We start from the raw sequence: 25,546 nt of genomic DNA on the forward strand, positions 1-25,546 counted from the left end.
GATTTAGACTGGATATAAAGAAGAAATTTCTTATGATGAGGGTGGTGAGAGACTGGAACAGGTTGCCCAGAGAGTTCTGGATGCCCAGTCATTGGATGTGTTCAAGGTCAGGTTGGACAGTGCTTTGAGCAACCTGAACTAATGAAAGATGTCTCTGTCTATGCCAGTAGGGCTGGACTAGAGGATCTTTGAAGATCCCTTCCAAATCAAACTTTTCAATGACTCTATGGTTCTACAGATTTGCGTTTATTAAAGTCTCATGAGTTGCTTTTTTGCTGCTTTAGATATTAATACAAGTCCTTCCTTGCTACACTGATTTGTGAAAGCTACAGATTCTTAACCATAATTTTCCCTGAATTGTAAATCAAGGAAAATCATTCTGATTTTACAATAGAATTTCTGTCAGCAATTCACTGGTAGTTTTTATAAAGAAACCAGGGCATCAGGTTTATCATGGTGTACTATGGATAATCTACTCCAATCACTCTGAACAACATCTACTTTTCTGTATTGTTTGATATATGCAGATTATTTTCATCTGTCCTTCCAAGCATCTTTTATTGAATGACAGAATGGAAAACTTTTGCAGAATAGCAGTTCCTAGAAAAGTAGGGCTTTTCCTGTTGTAGTTGAGAGAAAAATAGGAAAGCTATTTGTCTGGTCAGAAATATGAGCAGAAGTGAGGACAGCAGTTAGCGCTACAAAGAAAAACCTCTTAATCAGATTTTTTTTTTTTTTTTGTGGGAATAATATTGTCTACTCACAGTGCACTATAAGGACTAATAATTTTTGCCAGATGTCACAAGCAACATTAATGTATTTATTCCTCTAAAAGCTTAATAATTAATCACAAAAAAACCTCAAAAATATTAAGACCTTTATAGCAAAACCATGTATTAAAACTATGCAGGAAATATTAAAATGACTGAAGACAGAAATGGATACCAGAAGATATTGAAATTTATACTGAAGACAGAGTAGCATTTATGGTGAGGAAAACTGAATAACACAATTCCATGTATTATGTAGTATGTTTTCAGGCACACTAGTGAAAATTCAACTCAAATCAGTAACTACAACTGAACTGAAAGCTTTAATGAATTAAACCTTTTTTCTAAGAAGTACCTTCCCAAACAGCTTGAGCTTGATTACAAAATGAAAATAAAGACCATAACCATCATGGTGGAGATGATGACTCTAGGAGGAAAATCAATGGACTATTAAATAGGAAATCTTCTGTTTTCAGATTTTAGTTCACCACCATTACATTCCTCCAGTGAGCCATTATCTGGTAGAGGAGGTCTTAATCTTCTGGCAGGAAATTTCCATGTATTTAGTGTAGCTATTCGTATCACAATGTGCAATCACCCCCTCATAAGATATTCCAACTAAAATGTACGTTTTCCCAGCGTGGTATCTCCATTAGCACATCCAACCGCCTAGTGAACTCAAAAGACTTAATGTTATTCCATTATGGGCTGTTGAAGGCCTCATTATCTAATCTGGACCTACTTGATGGCTTGTACTCAGAAAAATTTTTTTCTCCCCTAATTTGTTTTCCCACAGGGCACTATTCTAGTGAAATAAGTCATACACAGATACACGTAAATAATATTATCTTATTAGTTAGAGACCTCTAGGTCACATGAATTATTGGACTACTACTGAAGTGTGGTTTTTATTTGTTTTTAAAAAACAATGCTCAGATTCTTGTTGTCCAGATAATTAGAAGACATACTGAAAGAATAGCATAAAAATAAATTGGCCCATGGAGAGCTGTCTACTAGCTGCTGCAGTGCAGCCTCTGTCTAATCTGAAAATGCTATGTAACCTCATAATTATTTTTAGTACTTTAGATAATTACAATGTTATCAAAAGAGAAGACCTGGAGCCTTGTCTACTTTTCTGACATACAGAACTGCTATATCTACTTAAAGATTTTTAAAACTCTTTCCTCTCTTTCTCCATCTCTGGAAAGAAATAACTCTTTGGGTTTACAGAGTGCAAAAAGAGAAGAGATAATTTTGCTGAGTCTCTATAAAATATGTGTATGATTTGGACAGATGAGGAGCAAGAGACTTCATTAAATGTCATCAAGAAGAAAGTAGTGTAGAGTGTTATGGTTTCCGATATGATTATTAACTTTGCTACCTAAGTCCTTTCCAACCAGATTAATTGTTAAGATGTTCCTTCAAGTGGTAAAATCTGCAAGAGTTCACAACAATTAGAACAGAACGCACTGCTGGAAAAAAATGCGACAGTACTTACAACTGACACTCTGGGACCATCCTTGAAAGCAACAATATTCTTGTGGTTTAGGGAAAGACAAAACAAGTATTCTTATTTACTTACAATTTCTACTGTGTTGTTAGCGCATTTTTAGTTATTTATCAACAGATGTCATCACTTTGGTGTGTATGTAGTCACTGATTCAAAATAGCGCACCAGAAGAATATATATCCGAGCTACAGACAAGGCAGATTAGAACTGTAAACATATCATCTAAAGTCAAAGAAAAGTAAAATGAAAAACTGGGGGGAGGCGGCTCGTATGTGCAAACCCCACACATATCAGAAGGGAATAATTTAATCTAATTTCAGTCACTTAAAATTAGTCAGCCAATGATCTGGGCTCTTTATGGACACTTCTTCAGTAATACAGTCTATGAAACCTTTTCAGGACAGATTTCTACATTCCTCTTCTACTGACTGCAAAGGAAATACAGGCAATTACTAGACATCTGAAATTTACACAGATTAAGTTAGGAGAGGTGAATTCCACACATACTGCTTAGGTACCTTCTTCATTATAAGGTATGTATGTACAGTTCACTCTGAACCAGAGGCAAACAATATTAAACTTGTTCTCTGGGCAGTTTGTCTGCAAACAGAAGCAAATTAAGCCTAAGACATGGCCATCACCATGAAAGACTATGTCTGAATATGCCAAGCCACTGCTGGATGATTTAGTAGACCCCTAGCCATGCCTGGAAAGGGTCTACATCGTTTGCCACCAAGCTTACCGCAAGGTTACCTGTTCAACAGAGGCATAGAGACAGGCACATTGATCACTGTGCCTATGACTGTACAGCATGAACAAGCTCAATTCATGATTGTCCTTACCTTAAAACACAGCAAACCAGCCAAGCTCTGAACAGAACATGAAATTATTATGCTTCTCATTGTTTCTTTTGATGGCATGAGCATAAGTATAAATACTGGACCCTTTTAAATTCTCAGTTATGTGAATAGATAGCTGTAACGATCAGCAACTTTGACTATCTTACAAAGATCACCAATGTGTCTCATAAACATCTAACAAAAGCATATTTTAATGTCTTCCAGGAGAGATGACTGTATGAGACTATATGATGTCTGTGTGATTAAGCATATATGAATCTGAGTATAGCTTTCAGCTCTAACTTGTTGCTTTTGAAGAGGTTCCCTCAGATCATATAGTGCTCTATGAAGCTACTGGAGATGGCTCAGAGGACAGCCGTGAGTAGTTGTCGTCTTTAAATTAAAGATCATAAGATAATTCAGGTTGAAGAGACCTCAAGACTTCCCTAGTCCAACATGCTGCTCAAAGAAATGTCACCTCTGAGGTCAGACGACATTGCTCAGGACTTTGTCAGGTCTTGAAAATCTGCAAGGATGAAGACTACACCACCTCCGTGAGTAATCTGTTCCACTGCTTTACTTTCCTCGTGATGATAAAGTTTCTCCTTTTATCCAGTCCAAGCCTCTCTTCTTTGACTTCATGCATTTGCTTGCATACTCACACCATGCACTGCTGGGAATAGCTTGGCTCTGTCTTCTTGATAACCTCCTTACAGGTATTGAGGGGTTGCTGCTGGGTCCTCATGAGGCCACCTTTTCCCCAGGCTAGTTCCATCAGTCTCTCATCATAGTCCAAGTGCTCCAGTCTCTCAGCCCTGGACAATCTTGGTGGCCCTCCTCTGAACTTCCTCCAGTTTATTGAGGTCCTTCTTATACAAAAAAGTTCTGTATGTGTCCAATGTTCTATTTGAGTCCTAAGTATTTTGTTCAATCCTCTTCTATCTCAAGGAAAACACCATTGCATTCTTCATTGGTTTTATGTGCTACCACATCTAACCATATAAGTAAAAGAAAACACAGCTTAGAGGAGAGGAACAGGGGGAACCATAGGCCTAAATATCACTCTAAGAATAATTTTTAAGGTGGTAAAGTCGTGTTAATGAAGCCTAACTGAACACAACATTCCATGATGTGCAATCGGTTGCTCACAGTGATGATTCTATCACACACACAAAACTTGTTAGAGTAAAACAAACAAACAAACAAAAAAACAAAACAAAACAAAATAAAACCACAACAGTAACTTTTGACATTATTAAAAAGCTTTAAATAAAAACATTTTCAATGTTTTCCACGCAACTTACATTGAACTGACTGAATCTTACTGGCATTTAGCTGAATCTTAATCACATACCTGCAATAATGCAAACTGCTTCAAAAATTAGATACTGCATTTCAAAATCATCACACCTTATGGAATACAAAGAAAAGAATGCTTGAGCAGATCTGGAAAGGTGAACATATCTCTGCAAATGAGTTAGGAACACATCTTGGGGAACAGCTCACTCTTTAGGAGAAAATCATTAGTAAATCTTTTGCTAGGTCTGGTGAGATAGTTGTTGCTAATTTATATTCCCAGAAAAGCCCTTCAGTATTTTTCTGTAACAATTATGATATCTAGTGTTCAGATAGTAAAGATTCTCTCCTGATAGTGCTTTACCACCCACTGCTCTACTGATGGACTTCCTGCTTTGATCTTGCTTGTAGGTCGATACAGGTCCCTGACATTCAAATTCTAACCAAGAGCATTAAATCAACTTCATATAAATCATCTAAACATTTTGATTCCCAAGACTATTCTGATCCAAAATAAAACGAATATATTCTAGTATCCAGAAGATAAAGAAAAACAAACACTAATATTAATATACATTAAAAAAATGAAAATCTGCTTATAATTTTTACTCCTGGAATCCTCTATCTTATCTGATCTTTCATTCATTAATATATGTTTACTCAAGCATCATCCTTATGAGTCTTTTGATTCACAGCTTTTTTAAATAAGTGTGATCTTTGCCTCAGAGAACTGCTAGCAATGATGCAAAAGCTAACAAAACTCGCTTATTTTCTACCAATTTATTGTTCATTAATTTTATTATGTCCATGCTAAACTTCAGTATATATACACTTCATTATAGTTTTTTCACATTTTACAGTTTTACTCTATTAATCTCATTTGTATATTTTCAAGTACATCCCATATGTTTTTTTTTTTGGGAGGGAATGAGTCCTAAGCGAAAATCTGATCTCATCAAATTGAGAATAACTTCAATAAAATTGACAGCTGTCTTTCTTTTTAACCTAATACAGATGGTCTTGTCAAATGAACAGACACACTTTATCTGAGTACAGAAAATAACATAATCCTCACTTTTTTGTGTGTTTCTCCAGATAAGTTGTAGTTACTAAATCCACTACGTCATTCAGTATTCTACATCCATGTCTAAAAGACAGAAACCGCATTGCCATCTTTTTGCATTAGTAGATTTTAAAACATGTCTTTATAAATACTTATAAATGCTCATAAATTATTTGTTCATAACCGAAGTAAACTTGAGTTTTACGTTCATCCTTGAAAAATTATAGGTAAAGCTCCTTATGTTGCATTTTATAAACAAACTCAATAAAAGTTTGGTTTATATGACACAGTTGTGCTTGAACCCTTATGATGTACTTTTCATTTCAAGAAAACTTCTTTCAAAATCTTCACATTTAAACACTTTTATATTGTTTAAAAACAAGTTCCTAGCATTGCTGGTGTTTGTTCCTACTTGGTCAACGCACACACCAAATGTGAAACAGTAAAGTCAAAAAAACCTAAACACGTTCAATGCTAAAAGAAACACAGAGGCAATATTTTCTGATGTAACTTCACATAAATGTCAATAAAAGGCATATTTATTTTTCTTTGTATATTTAAGGTCTGCATTTAGAATACTGTCTCAGGACTAAATCTAGAAAATGAAGATAGAGAACCCCACTTCTACTAACATTAGTAGAGGAATATTCAGTCCTAAATAAAAAGTTTGCATTATTATTTTCCTTGTTAATTGCAAAACTGTGGAAAATCTAAGCATTTACTAATGGAAATCATAAACACATCTTTGCTTTGTACAAAGATATGAAGATCTAACTGTGCCAAAGAACAAAGAAGCCTTTCTAATTGCTCCCAGATGTTGCTATAAATCTTTCAATCCAAGACAGAAACGTCTCTTATACGTGAATATAGATTTTAGTTTTTCAGTTCATGATAATACAACGAACTTCAGGCTGAGGACCTTAGAAGCATGACAGTTGTCTTCAAACAGGAAGTCGTCTGTCAGTGTTTACATTTCCATATTCAACTAAAAGTTGAAAACAAATGTACCCAACTCTATAGTAGATACTCCTATGTGCTTTATATATATTTTTTCAAAAAAATTTTTTTTTAGAAAAGAAGAAGGAAAATTTATGAAATAAAAACATCTTCGATGAGCAGAAATATTCATAGGTGGACACAGAAGGGTGGAAGATCACAAATGTATGGTTCCCCTATATTATGCTTCCTAGAGGTATGTTCTGTTAATGATGAAAAAAGATGATCACATTGGAGACATGATCATCCCACTATACTCAACATTTGTCAGGTTGTACCCAGAGTACTCTGTCCAGTTACAGTGCCCACAGTTCACAGAAGACATGGACACACTGGAGTACAAAATAGCACCACAAAGATGATCGAAGGGCAATAGTCAAGGTGGTTTTGCAAGGTTCCTTCCAGCCTGACCTGTTCTATGATTCTGTGAAATCTACCACTGGCCAAAAGATGTCTATAGGTATGCCAGTTTTCTCCAAGGAGTCCAGGACAGTCCAGCCAGGAAACTTTGTGGACATTACCTTCTAAATTAGTCTATCAACTTAATGAAATATCTGGCCAGCAGTCCTCCAGCTGCTATCTTGATGTTCCTGTCTTCAATTCCAGATATAAACTGCTGCAAAACTAACTGCTCAGGAATACATACTTCTTCCAGCATTCAGGTTAACAGGAATCACACTGTGTGAAACACCCTAGGGACTATGACAGAAATTACGAGCACTGTAACAAAATAGTTTGGGTGTGGTTTGTTTTGGTTTGGTTTTGTTGGTTGGTTTTGGTTTTTTTTGGGGGGGATGCTTTTTTGTTGTTGTTTTGTTTGTTGGTTTTTGTTTTTCAGCAATCTTGCAAACAAGAATATTCCTTCAGACACAGTTATTTTTATTTAGATTCTAACCAGAATCTTACTCAAATGTTGTAATAACATCAGAATACCTGTCCTGTATTTTATGCAAATAGAACACTAGAAATCTAAAAAAGTCTAAGCTGATATAGTTCATCTTTTATGTAAGAGACATTGAGAAAAATCATATCATCAGGCACACAAAATTTGCAAAGTGGTATTTTCTGAACTACATCATTTATCATGAAGAGACTGAAAAAGGATTGCCCCCTGTGCTCTAGAAATACCTTGACATTCTCTCTCAGTCTTCACTCAAGAGACTACAGTGTAACAAAGTAACTTATGTAAAACCACTTTCTTTTACATGAGTGACCTTTGAAGACCCATTTAAAGAAATTATATACTTCACATTAAGTGCCAAAGTAAGTCCCATTGACTTGAACAGAACTACCGACAAATTTGTATTTTTTTTCAGCAAGAAAGCACATTGAAGATCTTATTGAACTGAGGCCTCAATCATCAGCTCAATAAACAGATGGATTGAATAATACATTCATTGCTGCATATTCCAAAAAGAGACAAAATGAGATTTCTTCTTTTTAATAAACAATAATGAGATAAATTACATGCACACAATATCCTTTATAAAACAATACTTTCACAGTAGCATTTCAGCACTAGGCTTGAACAAAAGATTCTATAGCATCAAAAGAAGGAATTTTTTTAAGTTTAATATTTATTTTCAGGACATTACATATTCTCTCATTATCTAAAATAGGATACAGCCTTATCTCTGCTGTTAACATACTATACATGTACTTAGGCCTTGGGAAGTGGGAATATGAAGACTATAAAAACTGTAACATCTGAAGTCTCTGTTTCATGGCATCATGATACTTGGTTCTCTTTAATGCATTCAGTATGTTACTTTTTCATGTGTTTCCTATGCTGAATGTCATCTGGGACAGCAGAGACCTCAGGTTCACCAAAATATATGTGTGTGCATATATATATATACATAAAATAATGAAAGCACATTAATTTTGTTTCCAGCCTGACACAAGGGTATTCACATGTCAATTCAGGTTGATGCTTGAGTTTTCCTAGGTACTGTCTAATAGGTCTGTATTCTTGACTGTAGCAACTGTATTCCCACTAAAGTGTTTAAGTGGAAAATCTATTCACTACTAAAATTCCAGTTAGAAGCATGATTAGGTAGCCTAAATTCAGGTATATAGCACCATTTAAAATATTAAAGGATATGCGAAATATCCAGAGAAAGTGGACAGACATGACTATGACATGACAGAATGGTATGTCCAGAAGCTTGTTTATTTCTACTAGCTATGTCAATTGGTTTAGTAAGTATTAATTAGTAACAGAGAGAAAAACATCAATTTTGTTTTTCATAAATCAGAATATTCAGAGACAAATATTTACATATGATTTTCACTCTTTTTCACCCATTTACAGTGTGTAATATTTAATACTCAATTGAGTAAAAGAAAATCAGCTCTTCAGTTCATGTGCACTACCATATCTAAGCCTGGTATGCATGTAGCAAGCTAAAGGTTAGCCAAATTACACACATATACTGGTTTCCAAAGGACCAGGATTTTACCCAGAACATACTTTTAAACCTCGCTATTGAGATGAGTACATACCAGCCCTAATAGGCAGTGCCACTGTGAAGCTAATGAGCACACAGTAAGTGCTAAATGGACAGTTCCTTCCCTCCACAAACTGAATTATTTACATGGCTGCTTGACCAGCATGGTTACACTGTCACCAATCCATATCCTACAACTGTAGCGATGATTGCTAGAGTTGTTCATTCCTTCAAATAAGTCTGCTGATTACTAGCTTTGATTGTGCTGCTCCTAAATACAAAGTTTTTTAATCATGACAGTAAAGAAACAGAATAAATGTAATCTTGCTTTTGGTTTACTTTTCCTGAAAAGTTACAAGAAATACAGTGTAGAAATAAAATATTAAACTGAATTTCAGAATGCAGATTCTAAGAAAACTATCTTCTTTGACTGATTATGGTATATTAGATTTTAGTCCTCAGACTTTGAATTTCATAGAGTGCAGAAACTTGCATATTTATTGAGCAAAGGCCTTTATGTTCTAATTTCAACAACAACAACAAAAAACCAACAAAACAAACCAGTTCAAAACAAACAAAGAAACAAACAAAACAAAACAACAACAACAACAACAAACCCTATGCTTCAGCTAGTCTTCCAGACTGCATGGGAGTTTTTTGCACGTTGCACAATCTCTGACATTTCCCTATTTGCTGTTACACTGTGTTCCCTCTATTACTTTGTAAACAGTAGCAGGAGAGCTCTAAACATGAAAGCAGTATATAAACCCATGTTAATCTTACTACATTTATAAATACATGTATACATCCTCAGACCATATCTGGAAGAATTCTATGAAATCTTCCATAGTATTGAAGCTGCAATTTCTGCTAAATGCTCTACAACACTTGGGCATATCTTTCCTTTGGGACAGGATCCCAAGTTTCTGATAGATCCTGGCTCCTAAATGCCAAGAACGACTACATAAAGGCATCAAATATTTAATAATGTAATTAATTATCAAAATAGTTGATATATCATTGCTAAAATATCTTACGGCATGAAATCCTGCGTAGTCCCTAAACTCATGCAGTTAAGTGTGCCTAGGGGAGATTCCTAGCTTGTAATGCACTAATAAGTAATTGTTTAGCATTTCCTTTGAAGTAGACATTTGCTGCCACAGTATCTCACTAAACACATCTCATCAGCAAATCCAGAAAATTCCTTTTGCTAAAGGGATAATTACAAAGCTGTCTACATAACAGACTATCCTCTTTGAAGCTCAAAATCAGAATCTAAGTCTCTATCTCTATAATGAGCATTTCTTTTTGTTTTTACGGATCTTTTCACCCTCAGGAACCTTAACAACACCTTAATCCTTATAGAATCCTTCTGTCCAGTCACAGTGCCTGCTAGCAGTTACTAAATTATTATTTAACTAGCTATCTTAACTACAACTGTTATTTCTGTATTATTAGGTAGAGATAAGAAATTGCAGTTTCACAAATATCCATTTACTGTTAACAGAACTAATTTGTAACAAGTTATTCAACAAATTGCAAGACTTATCTTCTATGAAATAGCTTTGCTGCTAAATAGATTACCATTTCAAATCAAGAATGTAACAAGTATGAAATAATTTATTATTTTTAAAAATTCAAAACATACTCTAAGGAAGTAAAGCAGCTGTAGATTACATTAACACTGCTACAAAAGGTCTGAAATTTCATTAAAGCACAAATTGAACAAGCTTAAAAATACTGTATTTGCAATGAATGTATTCTTTTTTTCCCACTAGTAACTATAAAAGTCTACTTGCCTAAAGAAAAATAAAATTAAATTTTAGAACTTTCTATCTCAGTGTAGAATTGGTATCTAGTGCAATAACTTCACTATATCATTTTGTGCAGTCATTGAAAATCCTGACATGAAGGATGAATACAGTAAGTCAAACTTCAGAAGTGTGCTGAAAGAAAATCCTGGATGACACCATTATTTTTTCCTTCCTTTGGAAATAAAGCAAAGCAGTGAATTTTGGACAACACTGCACAAGAAACTAAGAAATTGAGGTACAAAACAAAAATAGATGGAGTTAGATATACAAAATACTAGTACTGCTAATAGACTGTATTTCAAGTTTTACATCTCCCCAATTTCTTCAGTCAGTAATTAGGAGCTTAATTTTAACACTGGTTAAAATCTGATCTCTTCCTTTATCACTGCTGTATTTTTTTATTCACAATTTGTCTTGGCTCATGCTACTCATCTAAACCTTGATTAAAATGGATTAGAGACACCCAGATTCAAATTCTTGGGGTTGTTTTGGGGGGTTTTTTTGGTGTATTTTTTTATTGTGTGTGGTTTTTGTTTGTTGGTTTGGGTTTTCTGTTTGTTTGTTTGGTTGGTTGGTTGGTTTGTCAGGTTTTTTTGAGTAGGGCATTGAACCTGGGAAATATACACTTGTATTTCATAGCAGTATAGCCATAGAAGAGTGCCCTCAAAATTATTCATGTCCAATTATCTGACATGGGAGTTATATTACACAACTTTAACTTCAGCATTTTTGCTGTATCTCTCAAAACACCTAGTTTCAAAATGAATTTCCTAGACAACCCTGTGGAGTGAATATATTTATGTATTCCTTCAAGTAAAGACAATGTATGAAAGTATCAGCATTTTACAGCTACATATTTGAAGAAAATATGCTTGTATCTATTTCTTTTATTCAAGGAAGCCTATACATCAGCTTTTAGAAATTTCAAATCTTTCTTCATAAAATCTCATCTCTCATTTTTTTGTATCAGATTAAAAACTCATACACAGAAATTAACCACAAGCCTATCCTGGGTAAGTAACAAATCTCTACATTTTTGCCCTTAGTATTTAATATCACACTAAATTTTTATTATAACTAGTTTTCACTTGCTAAGAGATATTATTTTTCATGGTGGAGAGCACCTAAGCTTGAAAAGTACGCTATGTCCAGAAAAAACAAACAAACAAACAAACAAACAAACAAAAAACTAAACAAGATAATTTAGAGTACACAAATAAATAATGCACACAAATAAATAATGCTCTCTTTTGCTAGGCAGCATAACAGACCCAAATTAAGATTTTTCTGAAGAAACACTTCAATATTGACCTTAGCTACAGCTTTCAACAAGTACCACAGTGCTTCCCTGCATCTGTCATAAACAGCTACTAAAGTGAACATTAAAGAATAGAATTCACAGTCAGAATAGAAAAAAAAGTATGCTCTTTTCTACATAAGATGAAAGCAGATAGCTAAATTGAGTGATAGGCAAAAGCAATTAGTAGGGAAAACTTTACATTAATGAAGCAGCAGAGCTTGTTAGGTCATCTTAATTATGCATGTTAAGTTCTGACTTGAGGCACAAAAAATTGTGGAATATTAATAGTTGTAGAGTAATTGAATTCTGAATTCATAACACTTCATTCATGCTTTACTTTGCTTGGTCTAAATCATGGTTGTCATATATAAATGTAGAAGTACATTTATGTTCAAGGACTTTGTTTGGTTTTGCTTTGTTGGGTTTTTTTTGATGTTGTTTGTTTGTTTTTCTCTGTGCTCTACTTGTACAGACTCAAAAATAATAAGTCAAGTATACCAACAGTAAAGTTTCTTAAAAATAGTACGCTATTTATCTGTTTTCCAGAATATCTTTCCATTAATACAGTACAGATGACAGTACTGTTAGAACTTAACAAAAACATTCAGTCATCATAATTAAGTAGTTTCTCCATCTTGCAAGAAAATGCAAAATTCAATTTTTTTGCTCTAGTCTAAGTCAGGATGAAACCTTGCAAAACTGAACTTTTTACCAAAAAAAAAAAAAAAAAAACAACACACCTACAATAAATGAAATGTTATTATTACATTTGGTTTTTTAACTTACATCATAAATTCATTTTTCAAGAAGAAATCTTATGCTTGTGTAAAAATAGTATGGTTTTTTTTAATGTCAAGCAATTTTACTCAAGTGGTTGTTAAGTACCACTTTCAAATTTCAGAATTTAGTGTCAAGTTAGTGAAAAATAACAGCAATGAATATATCATAGACAGAGAATTGTTTAAGGAAATTGTTTAAAGATCTTCAATCTAGTTAGGAGTTGTTTAGTAATATCATAACACAAAGCTCCATTTAAAACTAGTTTCAGTATATATTACAATCTGTAATGCTGGAATACTTTCAAGGCAGATTGCCTCAACAGAACCATAGATTTTCATACGTGAATCTATCATACATTCTATATATACGAAAAAAAAAAAAAAAGAAAGAAATATTCAGTTTTGTCACATACAACTCCAAATATTTATCTTGGAGCAAAGCTCAAAACTTTCATCGATGCTATTTAACCTCTTTTGATTTGAATGCTGTTCATATATTATAATTAAGTAGTCTCTGGGACAGAAATGTGCATGGAAAAAAACATTGAGCAGACGTCTATATTTTACTTCTATGCACCAGGTTCTGTAACCTGGTAAAATATGTTTAGGCAACCAAACATTCTAGCAGAATGATTGAGCCATAAATAAACCTGTGATAATCCAGTCTGACAGCTGACCAAACCAATACCTGGTGTTTTTTACCATAATGTTCAGTATATTTAGGTTTCTTACAGCTGGAACAAGTTCAGACCCACACTGCCCACATCCTAACTTTACAAATGTGGATTCTGAACTGCTAAATTAGTGGTGAGAAACAGGGAAATGTATGAATGGACTGTCACTTGCCAGATAGATTGTGACAGATTAGAACAACTTTGGATTTTATTTGGAAACATGTAAACCAAAAAAAAAGAAAAAAAACACCACTTATTTGTTCCTGAATTAAGGTAGGAAATGCAGGATCAAGAATAAGAATCAAGGATCGAGAAAAAGATAGAGAAACACTAGATACAGTTAATTCTACTAGTAAGAAAGCATTGCAACAGATTGGTCTTTGGCTTTTCTTCTGTTCTGGTATTTTTTTGAAGGTGTGGCCTATTACTTGTGACAAAATTATTATAATCATAATCCTATACTTTTATTATAGGAAGCAACAGCCATGGCATGTGCCAGTTCCACATGATCGTTACTTTTAAAAGCACCACATACTTCTTCCTATCTGTTTAGTAAGAGGACAGTGGTACAAAAACAATGATCAAAGCAAAGACTGATGAGAATATTCAGAAAAAAAGACCTTTACAGATTAAAGAAATAAATATGATCTTGTAAGTAACTTAATAAGCTGTATCATGTGTACACATTTCTTCACGTGTGTGACAGAGATAAAAAGATACAAATGTATTTGAATAGCAACACATTCAGATTGTTATTGATATGTTGTGAGGATCAACACCTCTTTGATTATCCTCAGACCAATAAAGAAAGATGAAAGAACCATTAAAAAATGAAATCTATAAGTATGTGAATAATGATAGAAAGGCCTCTTCAATAAAAGCAGACCAAAAAAAAGCAGAAAAAGGTGGTGCGCTCTTTTTAGATAATCTTGTAAAAAACAAAAAACCACTTTTTAAAATATTGTCATTTAGTAGCTAATGTATATAAAATCTTTATGTCTTATCAGTAGGAAAAAAAAATGTTCAAAATTAATTATGTTATGTGGCTCAACACAATCTAGATAACTGACAGATAACTAGGATACTAATCTTCAAGAAACCGAATTTGTTATTTTTAAAATAAACATGAAAAGGCTTGTAAAAAAAATATCTAAAGAGTAGTGGAACTCTGTTAGCAAAGATGTTAGAAATCACTCCATGACAAAGTAGAATATTAAATCTTCCAACAAATCTGAAAACTAAAAACGTCCTAATATAGGATTTGTTTTAAAATAAATCCCTTCCTGACAATATAACTTGAGATTTAATTCCAACTAATGAGCAGAAACTCACTGAAAACCTAGTAATGAAATTTTATTTGCATGAACATAATTGTAATTTTCATGAACCTAAGAAAGGCCACAGAATAATCACGAAGGAAAAAAAATAGGTAACTAGAATAATTACCTATGGGAAGGCATAGAAACTGGAAAGGATAGTAAGAAGGTGTTACTTATAGTATTCATAAAATATATATAAAAAAAAAATGTACAAATGAAATAGTACACATTATTAATGACTGAAGCTTAAATTAAAACAAAGTAGGGAAGTATGGACTAGATGAATTAGACTTTTACAATGTGACCATTATCATTTGGAAAATAATACAGTATGTGTAATTCTGGAAGAAAGTTAATATGTACATGTATTCAGTCTGCGAAATATTAACACAAACATCATAGTTTCTCTCTGACTCATGTTTACAATAATATTTGGTCTCATACCTCTAAATAATTTTCGTAACAAAAATAAAATGTTAGGAGTTTTTTAGCTTCACAAACAAAGACAAAAAGGAACTAAGCAGTTATATTCATACCGTCATAAATCCATCCAGTAAACCTGAATCAGGCTTCGGAGGTGCTTGCAATCGCTCCATAGACCACTTTTCAATGATAGATGACACCTGGGTATTTTCTGTGTTTAGAATTCTGAATCCAGTCATATTAACACCACTATACCGATAGGGTTCCACATCCAAGGCAAACAGGTCCTGAAAAAAAATGACTATCATATAAATTCTTTAATACACTGAAATCCCTATTTGAACTGTTGGACCATTTCTCCAAATGAGAGTACTGAATTCTGCAGGAGTAACAGTGTTATATGCACTAGAAAGTATACTCTCTTTATTTGGGGACCTTTGTCTATGAGCAAGCAAGTCAGCTGACCCTATAGTGGGAGTAATCTGATTCACAGAGGAAGAACTGCTTCAACTGCCTTTTTGTAATTATTATTATTAAAAAGAAAAAAAGCCTTTTAGGAAATGCTAAGTCCAGTGGCAGAACTGTATGCATACTAGTTAGGCTTAAACACTATAGTAGGCTTGAATATTACTATTAATTGCTAAATTGCTTTGGCTTACCAGAGCAGACTTCAAATCGTAAAATAAACAGAACAAGAGTTTCCTTGCACCCTCAGTCTCTATGAAACTTTAGACAATAAATTGTGGGGGAAGAGAGGAAATGTACATGGATTTAAATTTAACCTAAAGCATTTTTCGCAGCTATAAATTATACTTCCAAATATGGACATATCTTGGATAGGAATTTACCTTTTCAAGAATAACCTTTGACAATTCATGTATTTTCAATACATATCTGTCTGTGTGTATACAGGTCCCCAACAAACACAGAGTCAAATAGAAATTAAAAATTGATAAAAAGAAAAAATCAAATTTTAGATCAAGCAAGTAAACTTCGAAACAATATAGAACCAGTACTTAACTTCAGGAAAATCATGGCTACATTCCAGTTTTGATGATGGGGGAAAAAAAAAATGTCTTTGAAGAAAACAGTCATGACTCATTAAGCCTAGCTATGTGCATTATAAACAAACTTACATTTGGTCTAATTTGTTTCATTTGGAAAAATTACATTACTGTCCTATAACATAATTTCACTGAACTGAACTTAGAAATTTTCCACATAATTTCTATGTAGTCATTCAAATAACTTTTAACTTTTTTTTAACTTTTTTTCTTCTGCAGAGAACTTAATATATTACAAATTTCCATTAAATGGTAGTGTTATGTGTAACACTTGCTTGAATCCATTTTGTTTACTGGCTAGAATTGAAGAAGATTAAATATTTTACTATGGAAAAACAGAATATAATTCATTATTTATTGTTAACATCACTGAGCCCACAAAAATTTCAGTTATCAATCATTACCCATTTTTAATTATAACTAGTTATGATACCATTTTCCATATATGATACCTAAGACACAGAGATGTCAAAATGCTTGTTAAGTTATTTATTTACAAATAACCTAACTCATGTCCTCTTTCTAAAGAAAGAAAACACTTTATTGCAAAGGAAAGGTTGAACATAACTAGAACTATGTTACATCTTTCCATTTAAAAACTCTCTCAGCTTTTACAGTGAAAGAAGCCAGAACCTCAGATGTAATTATTTAATCAAAACACATTCATATTTACATTTGAATATAATAAATATACACAGCAATAGTATGCATATATTATAAATACACACAGGTCAGAGTATTAATGATCTACTACATTAGACCCTGAATCAATCAAAAGGAGAATACACAGAAGACTGTTGTAAATACTGTGCCTGGAGAATTTATTTGACAGGACTTTCACCATGTCAGGTAAAAAGCAGTTAATATATTGAAACAACTAAATTCTGATGCAAATTCTGAAGCTACATTGCAAAATCAAAATCTATCATCCATTTATGCACACTAAATTACCATTTGATAGCTCCAAGTCAATATAATACTTGTCTCTCCTTTTTTTTTTTTTTTTTTTTTAAGAGAGAGAAAAAAGCGGATGTTCTAATAAGGAAATAAGAATGATATAAAATTCTGGTTTTAAAACATAGCTTTAATAATAAAAATTAAATGCCAATGCACAGCATACCACACAAAGCAGCAATTTTCATTGTTAGCAAAATGAAAATTTAAAAAAAAAATAAAAACCCTTGAAACATCTACAATTCATTTTGATAGGCTAGTGAGGGAAATTCTATTGCAAATGATTGTAAAACCATGAGACAGAAAAATTAACACCTCTAAAATAAGACAGGTGCTTGTGCACAGTATTTTGCCTTCACAGTTCTAATGAACTTCACAAATAATTTTGCTTGCTATTCAATGAGCTACTTCAGTGCTAATACTTTCTATGAACTCTTATTTTGTAGTTCTGAGTTGAACTTTGTGTCCTAGTACAAAGGGTTCATTTCCATGAGGACTTAAACATGTATGTGACTTTAAAAATAGGTCATTTCAAGCATGGTATTACTGAAGCACATCTGTCTCATGCTTGAAATGACTTGTATTTTAAGAACTTCAATCAACCGCAATCTATATGGGCAAATCTGAACACAACAGAGAAACTTGCACAACTGTAGTTTCTAGTGTACTATTTTACCAACTTTTAAAGTATTTCTTAGGCTGTAGTGAGCAGTAAAAAAAAAATCTTCACATACATCTTTGTTATGTCTTGTAAGAGCATTCATATTTTAAACATTCATTTATTGCGAATGTTGACTCTGATGGTTCCAAGAATGATCAAATTTCTTAGTTAGTTTTACAATGGACACCAAAGAACATTGCACAACTCATGTGCTTAAAAAAATCTCATATGCATTGTTAAATAAAATACTGCTAATCATACCAAATTATTCAGGAATCATATGACAGTGAAGAATTACCTTGTAAAATGTTGGATTAAAAATATGGAATACATGAATATCTTTAAAATGTCATAATCTCTACATACAAATAGCTAAAAGAGAAAAAAAGTACAAAATTCATAATATAAATAATCAATTATTAATTATTTACTTAACCCTGCTTGGAAGTTAAAAACTGCAGTGCTACCTAGTCGGTTAGTTTTTTTGGGCCTGTCAGTTTCCAGGGCACACTGTTCAGCAATACTTAAACCATCCTGATGAGTTTTCACTGAAAAAAAAATCAACAGAGAAAACATCTTGTGCTCACACCCCATTCCATAGAGACCTTTTTCACTTTGTCAAGTAATATAATTAAGAAAAGCAACATCTTTGTTAGTTGCAATCAGTATGTGTTTATAATCCACTTACCAGTGTGGTAAAGATATAGTGATAGTATTCTGTCATCATTCCCATAGCTAAAGCCTTAAAAAAACAAAAACAAAATATTATTGTTTCTCAGGTCATATAATACATTTTTATCACACTTACATGGCAAATGAAAAACTGCAAAAGAACACTACTGGGATCAGACTACAGGATTGGAATTGTACTAAAATTAGGTCAAGCAAGTCCTTTCCTATCAGTTAGAGCAGATTACTGACTATTAAAGGAATTTATGAACCAGATCTTCTGATAGAAAGAATATTATTAGTCTGTTCAGTGCAGTAAATGTGAAAGAGACTTATAGTTTTACATACTAATGGATGCGTTAAATTGCCACACAAAATTTGAGTTGACAATATTTTCATTCATTATTGAACCCTTCCCTTAAAAAGAATAACCTAATAGGATTTTTTTTTTCTATTTTGATAAACAATACTATGTATTTAAAAGATGAACCCAAGCTTATATTATACATATGTACATCTTTCCAACCATGGAAGAAAATACTCTGGAGTCAAGTTTTGAAAAGCAAGATACATACCATTTTGGTAAAAATGAAGAACAAATATTCATAGCATTATCGTGTAAACTCAGATGTCTATCAAATCTATCAAATCTGTCTTGCTAACTGTGAAGCGTCAAATAATTTTTCACCAACTATGCATTTTCAAATGTTCATACTTTTTTCTTAACAGCATAAGAACAAATATTTGTAGATACATTTTAAACCAATAAACTCTGGATGTCTCATCACTCTTATTCATTAAGAGCATTGTCACCTGAAAAGCATGTATCTTCATGTTCTGCACAAAAGTTGTCTTAGCCTACTATGATTCATTCAATCATTTTAGTACCTATAGTGATTTTCATCTTATTTTAGCACTGTAAAAAAGCCACACAAGTAAGTAGTATTCTCTTTTTTTACAGGAGTTATCAACAGAATCTTTGTCAAGTCACTGCCAGTTTCACCTCCTTAAACACACTGAAAGCAACAATTATACAATTGTCATAAAACTACAATTTGTATAAAATAGAATAATCAGAGTTCTGAAGGCTGTGAGAACCTTTCTACTTGTGACAGTCTGAAAAATGGTGAAATGACTACTCTGTATGTTCTTTTCCAAGGAAAAGTTAAAAGTTAAAATGAATACGAATTATCAGCTGCAGCTCAGATTTTGTAATATTTCAGTCAAGACTTCAACAAAAACTGCAACAATACTTTTCCAAAGGATACCTGTACCTGTGTATTTAGAATTCCACAATAATATTTAGAACTACACTATAGTGTTCCAATAGCAAGTTAAATTCTCTTACACACAGGAAATCCACTATCTCATGAAATATTACAACTTCATTAGAAACTGTACAACTACAAATATTGTTAACCTAAGAACTTCTTGTTGTTTTTAGATAAAGCCAAGGTATCATCCTCTATGCATGTAACACATTTGCAGTCACCTGTATCTTAACTGCTTATAGTCAAGTCTTTCATACTCCACAGAATTTCCACACAAGAACATCCTACTTATGTTTCTGATTGTGCTGTGTGCTGGAGTTGTCTCTTTTCAAAGTCTCCTTTTTCTCACTTTCCTCAGTTCTCAAAAGACTTCACTCTTTTCTCCTCTTCAAAACACTGTCTTTTCTGTCTCATTATTCAATTGCTTCCCTAACCTTTTAAATCATGTCTGCTTTCCCTGGTTGCCTGGTGATGTAGTTACCATTGATATTTGCCTTAATTTAGTTATACTTGGCTGAATGATGGGATTTTTTTTTTTTTTCCTTTTCATGATGCATTTTTAGCCAGAAAACAGTAGTTGCCATTCCACTGGCCCCTCTATGTATTTTTTTCTTTATTTCCAACTTGTTTTCTCTTCCACCACTTCATCGTCCGTATTTCCAGTCATCCTCCCAAGAAAAAACCCCTTGTCATGCCTCTCCAAGTTCATCCCTCCATTACCAGAAAACATTAATGAATAGTTGACAAATCAGTATGTGAAGATTTTTGTTACTATTCTTTTTCAGCAAACACTTGTAAATGCTATATTTGGAGTGATATCACTAAATAATAATTACAGTGTTATCATCCTTTTTGTCAATTTTGATAGAAAGAGCTCACATTCAGGTTCAGAACTACCACTCTTAGGCACATTTAAAGCTTTGCAATATTGGAGCTGAATGGAAAGCTCAAAGTCTATAGAAACTGTATAAAGATATAAACACTCATGAAATAATTGTTCTTGTATCTTCCTTCTATACAACAGTTTACATTTTGATTTTAAAAGGTTAAATTCTCACTCTTGGGTCCTGGGACATGATCAAAGATAAAATGTTTTTAATTTTATTCCCATTTCCCTCTAGTCATGTGGTTTTCATGATTTTGCATACTGTGAAAGTTTCTTTTCACTTGAAATCTACTGTGTACAGTATAAATGGTGTGCCTTGATGGCATTATTGTAAGCACTGCAACTTTGTGTTACCATCAACACATTTTCCATTTGCATGTTAAAGTAATTAAATGTACATTAATGATCTGGGCTGAACAATTACCTTAACTAGGCTGGCTTATACTTACCAAACAGCAAAAACCACCCGCAGAGGTTTAAAATTACTAGGAATTATGATGATAATATACATGTATGTTTACTAACAATTTTAATTGTACCCACAACAATGCCCCTAGGCACCTTTAATGAGAGACATATTTTCAGATCTTAAATACATTTTGTTTTTAATACAGTCTGCTAACAAACATAATATAACATTAATTAAAGTCATTAGAAATGTGCATTAGAAATGTAAAATGTTGTAGAATATTGTTTAGGCTCAGGTATTTTTTCCTACCCTCCTTATTGAAGTAATAGTTCAATTAAAAAACTATGGGGAAAAAAGGCCTCTGAACAGAAGGAATTCCCAGTCTTTGGAGCTAGTTCATTAAGCTAAAGGAGTCACAAACACAGACATGTCTTTTACGCGCACTTCAGGTAAATTTTTTTATGAGCCTTGTCCTTTCTGTACCATTATATTGCCACCTTCTCTTGAAAGATGTCACTGGAATCTGCTTCTGAAACATAAATCCAGTCAAGTATTTGGGATTCTGCTGTATCTCACCTACTCCTCTTGGGCATAACAAGCAAACACTTTCAAAGCACCTACCCAAACATATTCAGGTGTTTCACAGCTCTATTAGTAGCACAAAAAGAATATGACTCTAAAAGATATCTATTGGTTCCATCCTCTCAGCAGAACACATTAGCATGTTCTATTGGTAACATACTATTCAAATATTACTGTCTGATTAAGAGTATACAATTTAGAAGCTTCAATTAAAAAAAAAAAATCTTTTTTATTTAAAACACGACTTAACAAGCATTTAAAACCCTCATTAAAGCATCAGTTTTCCGAAGTACCAAATTCTTCATAGCTGAAAGACTGATGTACCTTTTCACCTCTACATGAACCAACTGATCTGTTTCTTTAAAAAAAAAAAAAAAAACTGAAAGCAGCTACTGTTAGACTCACCAATGAAATGGTCTCTGAAATCCTTGGTTGATTTTCTGTTAGGCCTCAGTAAAACTGGCATACAATTCCCCTGCTTATTAAATGTCATTAACTCTAGATATTTCTTTTATTTATTAGGGATGAAAAAGATTAGGTTACCTAAAGCGTAATGAGGATTACCTGTTTCAAGATGCCCGCTGCCATTTCATGGCTGCAGTCAAAGATTACATGGAATTCTTTGCCTCTTTTCATCTCCTTTAGCAATGGCTTTGCATCTTTTGTGTCAGCTGGTAACTGACGGATTTTTAGTCTCAGGTTGTATCGTGATGGAGCCTTGATGAGCTCTTGTAATCGAATAAGACCTGAAAGAAAACAGAGGAGTCAAAACAAAATAAAATTACCAAAACAAGAACCTGAGCTGCTAGAAGGACAAGTTAGTATAAACATTGAAAATTTCCTGAATTTTTCTCTCTTCTCAGTGCATTGCAACTGATACATTCACAATACTTCCTTATCACACAAGTCTTTCTTCTACTTTAATATTAACAGACAATAAGCAGCCTCAGTCAGGATTACCTTAAGACAGACAAATCTTCCTTTAGCATTATCATGCAACTGTGATATTCCTCTTCAAAGAACACACATAATTATTCTAATTCAATTAAAGTTATATCCTAGACTAATAGTTTGTAATCAGACTACCAGTCTCCTAACTAATCTACTACAAAATTCTGAATAATTTCAGCACCGTAGAACTCTCACATCATTCACATTAGTACTATGTATTTTTTCTTGATTATACAGGTAACAAAACACATATATGCAGCAAAGTGGTTCTTATGAACTAAACAACTGTTGTATGGCTGATAAAAACTGCAAAGGAGAGAGGCAACAATTTGAAAACTTTCTTCCAAGCTTAGTTCTGCTTAAGAGTGTTACCCAAGAAAGTGAGCAAAGTGTGCATCACTTCGTGATGTCCTCAAGAGCCTACCTGGGCTGTTCACGAATCAAAAAAAAAAAAAAAAAATCTTGTCATGATTACACTACCACAAAGAAAGAAAAAAGTGCCACCAAAATTTGAAATAGAATATTTACAGACACAGGAACTAATCCCAGAGCAATTAAAAACTGTCAAGGACAATACTATAATAATGGTGTATGCTTGCTAGGTCACCAATGTGTCTGAGAGAGAAGCTATGAGGGATAAATCACTATACTGTAAAATAAGTACAAAAGCTGTAGAAGCTACTGAAGGAACCTAAATATGAGAAAGAGGGGAAGAAAATCTGTGAATGCACATTGCTGTAGTATACTAACTAGACCTCAGAGGTGGGACAGTACAAGTGTCTTGCAGACAAATGAAAAAGTATTTATGCTTTCAGTAACTCTCAGGACATAGTAACCAATGAGCTTCCTCAAAATATAATTTAAAGATAAATCTGAGACATAAACAAATTCCAGGAATTTCAAAGCTAAGGTTTTTCTCCTATCCTCATCAGTGTGAAATGAAAAAAGCAACACTAACCTTTTGGTGTGTAGTATTTTTGCTCATAGCTTCTACATGTATCAGAATATTTAATTTTAGTAATAATTACAGTTAACACGTACTTCCATTTTTAGAATTTTGGCATATGTTTTTCATTATGTTTCCAGCCACCAACATTTATTAAAATTCAGATTAATTATGCAGGGCACAAAACATGTTCCAGTCTACTAAACAACTCACTTCAGTAGTACACCAGGACATCCACTGCAAGGAATGTTTGTTCAACCTCATCCATACTTAAAAAATAAAGCCTTGCTGGCACAAGTTCAACAGTTTCCAGCTTGCTAGGCTCTCACAAGAACAATTTCAGAAAACAGAACTCCTTCACTTACAAGGGCTGCCGCCTCCCCCACAGAGCACCCCGGACATGCCACTCTGCAGCAAACGTGCGGTGTAGGGAGTTACCATGAAGCTCTGTCACAGATGTCAAGTACCGGCACAACAGTTAGCCCACAGTTCCTTGCTGCAGAGAAACACGTCACGGAGCAAAAGCTCAGGTAGCGCTGAGCATACATCTCACTGGCACTTTTATTTCTATGTCAGAGTACCAATGAGTAAAGTGCTGAGAAGCAGCATTCAGACATTAAGTGGGAACTCAGATTGAGTAAAGGCTTTCCAGGCTTCAGAATCAGTCTCTTACAAACATGAACCTTCCATGCTGTATCTAGCATTTGTGAGGCTGTATTTGTGTCATATAAAGTGTGTGAAGAGCAGTCTAGTTTTCCTAGAAAATAAAAACCACCAAATGAATTCCTTGAGCAAAAGTGGTATAAGTAACCTGAAAAAGAAACAAACAAACACACGCATACAGAAAAAAATCCACCAAAACCAAAACCCAATATTCTTTTTCCCTTTTCTTCTCCATTAGGCCTGAATGAAGACACTGGAGACTAGAGTTGAGATATGTTGGACATGTTGGTGGTGCATCATGACCTGCCCAGTGCTGGTCCCAGTCAACCTCAACAGCAGTGGAAAAAGGTTGAAAACACCCTCTTCAAGGGAGGGACCTCCTTGCCACAGCACAGCCTGGCTGAGGGGGTGGCAGGCTGCAGCCATGGGCACCTGAAGCCAGGGCAGGGACACCCTGAGATGCTGTGACCTGGAGCAACAGGAAAAGCCATCACACACAAAGCAGCAGAAAAAGTCAAAAAAACCAGCCTGAACCTGCTACTCCTCCAGTCACATCCCAGGTTAAAAGTCATTGAATCGCATGTCACCTCTGGTGAAAATATGCACAGTGGGGTTTTTTTTGTTCCTAAGGAGGAAATAGGTTTGTAATTGCATCCTTTCTCTCAGTAGCAAAATGAGTGATCAGAAGCTTGTGTTTAAAAGTAATTAAGTAAAAAGCGCTGACTCCGGACTGGTTTGCCTGCAATGTTTTCCAAACGTTTTGAGCTGTTTAATTTTTCCTCCTGTCTTTTCTGGGTTAAATATTGAAGAGTGAGTCATTATTTGTGACCAAAGGAAAAATTAAGCACTGAAAACATATAACCTGGAAGAACAAGCTCCTACATGTAAATTACAACACGTTGGTTTGGCCACAGACAGTAACTGCTTCCCAGATCCTGGTTGGCATTGATCTCCTGCCCACCACATCCTGACACCCTCGTTTCCACAGCAAGAGTAGATGCAGTGATCAAAAAAAAGGTCCAGAGGATCAAATCATCACACAGTTGAGAAGTAACCAGGCAATCCACACATGAGATAAATAAATTCTGCCACTATCCTTGTAGTAACCATCTGTGTTTGGACTTAAGGTTTTTGCAGTAAAACTAGTGCTTTCCAGTAACCAAAAATGAGTTCTACCTTATTTAGCCTCTTTAACATATAGTCCTGAACAAATCAGATGAACTCAGATCAATTAGCTTTTTCCTTCCATTTTTAGAT

General features: G+C 33.8%; 1 protein-coding gene across 9 annotated transcripts in view; it reads right to left on the reverse strand.

Moving 5' to 3' along the window:
* The window catches only part of GRIK2 (glutamate ionotropic receptor kainate type subunit 2), a 431,302-nt gene that overhangs the window by 212,457 nt on the left and 193,299 nt on the right, over positions 1–25,546 (reverse strand). For all 9 annotated transcript variants that reach the window (XM_065834051.2, XM_071806698.1, XM_071806700.1 and 6 more), the window contains 3 exons: positions 22,294–22,475; positions 18,601–18,654; positions 15,347–15,520 (listed from right to left, as the gene is read on the reverse strand). In XM_065834051.2, coding sequence (XP_065690123.1) covers positions 15,347–15,520; positions 18,601–18,654; positions 22,294–22,475 — 410 coding nt within the window. The remainder of the gene's footprint in view (positions 1–15,346; positions 15,521–18,600; positions 18,655–22,293; positions 22,476–25,546) is intronic.

This window comes from Patagioenas fasciata, chromosome 3 (assembly GCF_037038585.1).
Source record: "Patagioenas fasciata isolate bPatFas1 chromosome 3, bPatFas1.hap1, whole genome shotgun sequence".
Taxonomy (NCBI): domain Eukaryota; kingdom Metazoa; phylum Chordata; class Aves; order Columbiformes; family Columbidae; genus Patagioenas; species Patagioenas fasciata.